This window comes from Nicotiana attenuata, unplaced genomic scaffold (assembly GCF_001879085.1).
Source record: "Nicotiana attenuata strain UT unplaced genomic scaffold, NIATTr2, whole genome shotgun sequence".
Taxonomy (NCBI): Eukaryota; Viridiplantae; Streptophyta; class Magnoliopsida; order Solanales; family Solanaceae; genus Nicotiana; species Nicotiana attenuata.
The window spans coordinates 28,223-35,250 of NW_017672275.1; the positions used below are offsets into that span (position 1 = coordinate 28,223).

Sequence of the window (7,028 nt, forward strand, 5' to 3'; positions counted from 1 at the left end):
GGGTGGGGGGGGGGGGTGGGGTGGGGGGAGACAATTGCATTAGAATAGGAAGCCTACAAGCCAGATATCATCATCTTTTTTCCACATTTATATTGATGATGTATCATTTCTGTGCTTATCATTGAGCACGGAGTGACCTAAGTTAAGGAATGGCATGGTGTCATTGGCATCAAATATGACACACGAGTTTTGGCATATTAAATCTTATTCATCTTTCTGGATTAGTCAAGTAAACAATGAAGGAGAATAAAGAATGGTCCTCTCTGTGAAAGGAAACTAGTAATCTGACGGCCGTCTTATAACTGAATAATGTAAAGAAATTTATCAATCCATCATCATATAGTAAGCTGTTGTTAATTTAGCTGATCTTTTTATCTTTATGATAATGTAGAGTGAGAAGGCATTGGCCAGTGTGGATGATGCCGCCCGTCAAGCATCCTTGAAGGAAGTGCAGAAGCACAGCAAGATTTTGCTCGGGCGCTTATCCCATGGCAACGGATGTGTGAAAGCTCTCCTTCTTATCGGTATCACAGTGGCTGTCGGTGCTGCTTTTGTCTCAAAGGACTTGCAGTCCCTGGATCTCAAGAAACTGTTGGCTGTCGTCTCTAAGGACTTGCAGTCCCTGGATCTCAAGAAACTCCTGGCCGATCTCAACTTGGCTTGATACTTCCCCTCTCATTAGAGGAGGGTTGTAAGTCAAATCACCTTACCTTGCTTTGTTATATGTCTAAATTATGTTCCGGCGCAGAGAAGATAGGCGGCCCATAACAAAATGGGTAGAGATTGAGATGTTATAGGGAAAAAATAGATACAGTAGATATGATGCCTAAGTTTGTGGCCTCATTTTTACAGGGTTTGTGTTTTTTTTAAAGTTTCTATGAAACAGAACTATTTAAGTAATCAAGTTTGGTTGACTGAATTCTGTTTGGTTTTCCTTTTCCAAACCATTTTCAAATGATTTGAAATGGTTTTATATATATGAACGGAATGTAAGATGGCTATGGTTGAAAATCTTTCCCTTGACTTTTTAGCTCCTATTAGGTACAGTGGTTCGCTTATGAGAACTTGGGCCTTTTCCCTTATGTACTTTTTCTTATAGTCTGATTGGCCAAGCTTCTCCAAATCTAGAAGCAGTTTTAAAAAAAAGTTATCTTTTTTCTCAAAATTGAAGTATTTGGTCAAACTTTTAGAAGAAAAAAATATATTTTTGAGTAGAAGCAGAAACTGTTTTGGAGAAGCAGAGATTTTTTTGAAAAGTACTTTTGAGAAAAATACACTTAGCAACGCTTTTTAAAGCTTGGCCAAACACTAATTGCCGCTCAAAAGTATTTTTCAAATTAATTAGTCACACACAAATGCTTCTCACGAAAAGTGTTATGAAAAAAGTATTTTTGAGAAAAAGCACTTCTCAAAATAAGCTGATTTTAGAAGCTTGGCCAAACATACTATTAGTAGAAATGACACCAGATAGCCATTCTAAAGGGATGCTATTTAGGAATTAGTCAATGTGTCTTGAATTTAAATTTTTCCGTTTCAGGACACAAATGTCTTGAATTGTCTGAAATTATGATTTTTAGTTCAAATTTTCAGGACAAAATAAGTATTGGCTAATCCCTAAATAACAACCCTAATAATGGCTGTTCGTGCACTTCTCCCTTTTTTTTTTAAAGTTTTTGGTCGGTGTATTGGGCAATTTACTTTGTACCTATTATTTGTTTGATTTTTGATTTCTAATCTTATTTTATTAGTAGCCATGATTGGTTTTCTCCCCTTAGTTTCTGTTCTTCTTGTTTTAACTAAAGAATTAACTTTAAGTAGGATTTTAAGAGCTCTTCGTTAGAATGAGTTAGATTTTGATGAGCTTTTTGAATAATTCAATATAAGCGAACTCTAGAAACATCATACCATATGTAGTGGCTCTTACATATATATGTTCAGTAGATTAATTAGTTGATTTAATCAATTTTTTTTAAAAATTATTGAAGGTCTCCTGACGGACATTGATTTTGCCTTGAGAAGCAAAAAAACAAACTCAGTTTACGTCGGAGAACTTATTAGATAATTAAAAAAGGGAGAATTACATAAAAATACAGTCCACCTATAACATTGCAGCAGAATAACCTAGTTACAACTTTGCAAATCTGTAGCCCTTTAACAATAGGCGAAAGTTTGAAAAATAAGCATTTTTTTTTAATTATGCAGATCTTCAAGTACGAAAATTCGGTGATTTTTTATTCTTCTTCCCCAACTTTGTATATATTCCGATTCCAGCTACAAAAAATTTAAAATTCATATATAATGCAACTTGAAAACCTTAAATTTTCTTCTTTTCCAAGTTTCAAATAGCATAAATAAAAAATAAAAATTGAAAAAATTATTGCACGTTCATGATTTTGCAAATAAATCAACAAGAAAAATCGATCTATACATAGATTGAACATATAAAATTTTAGTTTTAGATTTAACTACACATGTGCATTACATCTATAATGATGTATAACTTGTATATACAATCTCTAATGATGTATATCAGAAAAATAAGACAAAGAAGAAGAAAAGAAGAAAGTGTCAAACATCCATGGATGCCTATTATACACGTACAATGTATATACACACTTATACATTAAAAATATATCTAATTTATACAATATTGTACGCATATATACACACTTATACATATTTATACAATATTGTATAAATGTGTATAAACACTACCTATACAAATTTACACAAGAAATTAAAATATATTTTGTCCATCACCACATTACAGTTTTTGGTGGTTGCTGGTGTTGAATTTTTCAGGCGAGGTTTTGGCATTCAAATCTGGGCTTCACCAGTAGCAATGGATGAAACAAAAACTAAGAGAAATAAGAAAATATGAGACGAGGTCGCTGGAGATGCTCTTTTCGGCAAGGTTTGATAGTTTTAGGCCAGATCTGATAGTTTTTGGACTGATATGCCAAATTTTATTGTGGTTCCTTAACCTATTTTTGTCAATTAACTCAAAAATTAAAATCTAATTGATATAGAATGCGAGGATTATCACGAGTGTGTACAAAAAAATTATGTAATTTTTAGGGAGAACGAAGAGAGAGACGAGTGAAGAGAGATTGAGTATGTTGGGAAAGAAGAAAGAAGAAAAGAAAAAAACCCTAGAAGTATGTCTTTAATAATGAGCTAAAGATTGAAAAATTTCTTTCAAATTAAATACAACCTGGGTCAAACCGGGTAAAGGCTTCAAACCTAGCCAATTTTTAGTTGGGCTGCTGTTCCAAGTGATTAAATACGTAATTCTTTCATTAAAAAATTAGGAGAAAATTACAAAATTAAAGAAGCATAAAATAAAGATTATACAAGTCAGTCAACCAAAATGAGGTGCTTTATTTATTCATTTATTTTCTTTCTGAGAGAGCACATTACATACAAAAAAATTGCTCAGAAGCATATTTAAGAGATTAATAAACCCTATCCCCAAAATAAGGGTCCATTTATTCTCTTTTGAGGACTTACTTTGTATTCATTCAACAACTAGTCCAAAAATTAATATTTAAAAAATGATACACAATCGATATCTTGAACTTCAGGCACCTGTTTCATATTCTTGAATTCTCGTATACACTCTTTAAGTGAGGGTTTTTTAGTGTAGTAAAAGAAATCCTTAACTTTACGTACATTTCCATTAGTTTCATTGGTGTGAGTAAGAACAACTCTAAATGTTTGATAGTAATGATCTTCACATGGAGTTTCACTGCAATCTTCATCTTTATCACCTTCTCCCATTTCTATCACACAGATATCATTCTTGTGATCTCCTTCTACCGGCACGCTGTAATATCCGGTGGCGTTCGTCTGCCAGGGCCTAGCGTATGTGACCATTTTAGTTTTCGGGTTCGTGCATCTAACCATCACACCGGCACCTGTAATTTTTCGTAAGCGGTGTCACTATATTTTTAAAAAAAATGAACCAAGTTAAGTCAAAGTGCATGGAGTTTTTATAACTCACAGTCTCACCTCAAAGAATTTTCAACCCTTTTTGAAAATTGTCAAAAATAGCCTCATTAAGTTATATTTTGGGATATTTACATGAATAGCCGATCATATTTATTTACTTTTTTTTAGCCATATACAATGATTTTACATAATTATACACATATAATACATGAATTATACATATATTATACCTCCACCGGCTATTTTTAATTTAAGCGATTGGGTGTGCTGTTATTTGGGTTAGTTCTTCTTATATTTAATGTTGTGTTGATACATGAAGGACTAAAAGGTGTATGTTTAAATTGGTAGAAATGACACCAGATAGCAACTCTAAAAGGCTGTTATTTAAGAAAGTCAGTGTGTCATGAATTTCAGTTTTTCAGTTCAACTTTTTAGAACAAAAATGTTCTGAATTCTTCTGAAGTTAAAATCATATATATCCAATATTTCGACTAGTGGAACAATGAAAACATATGGAAAATTAGCTAGGCACTAGAAAATATTTCGCTCGATCCATTATAATTCGTCTTCAAAATTTTTGCACATCTCTTAAGAAAGATATTTAAAAGCTTTAATCATCCGAATAATTGTCTAAACTGTTTTTTTATTTCTCATTATATGTCTCATTTAATTTAAGGAACACTTCACCAATTGAAACAGTAAATACAGAAACATGACATCACTGAAATTTAGAAACTAATTCCATGATAAACAATCAATAGAACATACTTTTATTTATTTATTATGTATAAACTTTAAAAAAATTCTTTGTTGAATTTGAATAATTGGAAAAAAAAATGAAAACCCAAAAATTGGAGCAGAAGAAAAATTTAAGTAATACCTTTTAAGGGCTTCATAAGGTTGTTTTTGAATATTGAACGACAAGGATCACAATAAACTCTTCCTTCTACAAAGAAATCAGGTTTTTCATCAGAAGCTTGTGTAAGCCCTAGCAAGGAGAACAAGCAAATGAAAATAACAACTGATTTTCCCATTTTTCTTTCTTTTTTTTTAATTTCTTTTATCTCTCTTTTTTTTTTTGGACTTTCGTTATTTCTTTCTGTAGGTTACAATGTTAAAGGGATGCATTATATATACTTGTATTCTGATAGTTATTTTTGTTAGGTTTCCTCCTATTTTAAATCTTATTCTTCATGTTTTCCCTTTTTCTCTAGCATACACAGGCACGTGTCGATAGCAGCCGAACCTTTGCTTGGTCCATACCACGAAACAAGCAAAGTTCTAAAGGGTTGTTTGGTTGGAAAACGAGTTATTTCAGGATTAATTATCTCGAGATTAGTTATTTCGGGATTGTTATCTCACCCTCGCATCTGGATAAAAATAACATTATAATTTCGGGATTAGTTATACCGCGATTTTATCCCAACCAACCAAACGTGAAATCCGCGGTATACCCACTGAAAATATCAGTTAACACCATATACAATTAAAATATTTATTTTACTCTGTATACCTACTTTATAAAACTATTTTACCATGTATATCTATTGTATTCTAAAATATAATACTGTATATTTCAAATTAGAATATTGTGTATTTAATTTGGATATTGTATTCCAAATTAGAATATTGTAGCATGTTTAGTTTGAATATTGTATTCCAAATAAAAAATTATTGTATATTTGCATTGTATACTGTATTCCAAATTAAGACATTGTAGTATATTTTTGATTTGGATACTATATTCCAAATTAGAATACTGTAGTATATTTTGTTAGAATAATATGGTATGTTTAGTTTGGATATTATATTCTTCATTAGAATATTAGGGTAAGCTAGGTTTAGATTTTTCAAGTTAGAATATTGTGGTATCTTTAGTTTGAATAATACATTCCAAATTAAAACATATTGTATTCTTCATTAGAATATTAGGGTAAGCTAGGTTTAGATTTTTCAAATTAGAATATTGTGGTTTCTTTAGTTTGAATAATATATTCCAAACTAAGAAATTATGGTCTGTTTAGTTAGAATATTGTATTCCAAATTAGAATATATAGTATGTTAGATTTGGATTGTATTCCAAAATAGAATATCGTGATATATTTTAGAATATATGGAGGTATACCGTGTAATATTTTTGGGATATTTGATGTAATTTCAAAACTTACGTATATTATGAAGGTGAGTTTTATAAACGGATATATCATATAACTTCCCCAATTTAATTCAATGATAAAAGTTGGGGGAAAGAGTGATTAGTATGATTAACTCACTACGAGAAATTAGCTAATTTTTGACCGTCGGAGACCGGACTCTGGTCTTGCTTTAAGAATTCTTTTTAACTAACTTTAATATCGAATTATCTTAATCGATTCAAACTGAAATATGTATTTTTCGGTGCTTGTAATGATAGAATAAGATGTGTTACTTGATTTATGATCCAGAGTCCATATACCATACTCAGATGCTATAGATACTAGGGATATTTTTAAAAATAGCCAGATTTACAACTGGTCGTTTAAAAATAGCCCAATTTTAAAAGTAATCGAAATTTAGCTACTTTTGATGTAAAGATAAATCTGAGCGAAAACACTGTTCAAAACCCGGAAAATACTCCAGTATATTATGCTGGAGTTCCAGCATAAGTATACTTGAACTCCAGCATATTATACTGGAGTTCCAGGATAGTATGCTGGAACTCAAGCATAATATGAAGGAGTTCTAGCATAAATACACTAGAACTCCAGCATAATATACTGGAGTTCCAGCAAGTATAATGATCCAGTATAATATACTGGAGTTTGGAGCACCAGTGCTCCAGTCTCCAGTATATTATACTGGAGCCAGCAAAATATACCGGTCCAGCATAATATGCTGGAGTTCATACACAAGTGCACCGAACTCCAGTATATTATGCTGGACCGGTCTCTATTGCAGCAAAACGATGGCTATTTTTCATTGACTTGGTAAACGCTGGCTATTTTTGATTGACCAGTCCGAAAACTGACTATACCGTGAAATTTTGGCATAGATACTATAATTAAGAGGACTATCGAGTGGAGTTGGACTATATGATT

General features: G+C 31.7%; 2 protein-coding genes across 2 annotated transcripts in view; one reads left to right on the forward strand and one right to left on the reverse strand.

Moving 5' to 3' along the window:
- Positions 1-1,025, forward strand: part of LOC109212571 — a 5,767-nt gene extending 4,742 nt beyond the window's left edge. Inside the window, exon 10 of the mRNA XM_019376221.1 lies at positions 392-1,025. Within this exon, the coding sequence (XP_019231766.1) occupies positions 392-664 (273 nt within the window). The 3' untranslated portion in view covers positions 665-1,025. The remainder of the gene's footprint in view (positions 1-391) is intronic.
- A 2,336-nt stretch (positions 1,026-3,361) lies between these two features.
- Positions 3,362-5,062, reverse strand: LOC109212570 (olee1-like protein). Its single transcript, XM_019376220.1, has 2 exons — positions 4,832-5,062; positions 3,362-3,917 (listed from the first exon to the last, which is right to left on the reverse strand). The coding sequence occupies exons 1-2, from the start codon at positions 4,983-4,985 to the stop codon at positions 3,541-3,543; spliced, it is 531 nt and encodes a 176-aa protein (XP_019231765.1). The 5' UTR covers positions 4,986-5,062; the 3' UTR covers positions 3,362-3,540.
- Positions 5,063-7,028: the final 1,966 nt, after the last annotated feature.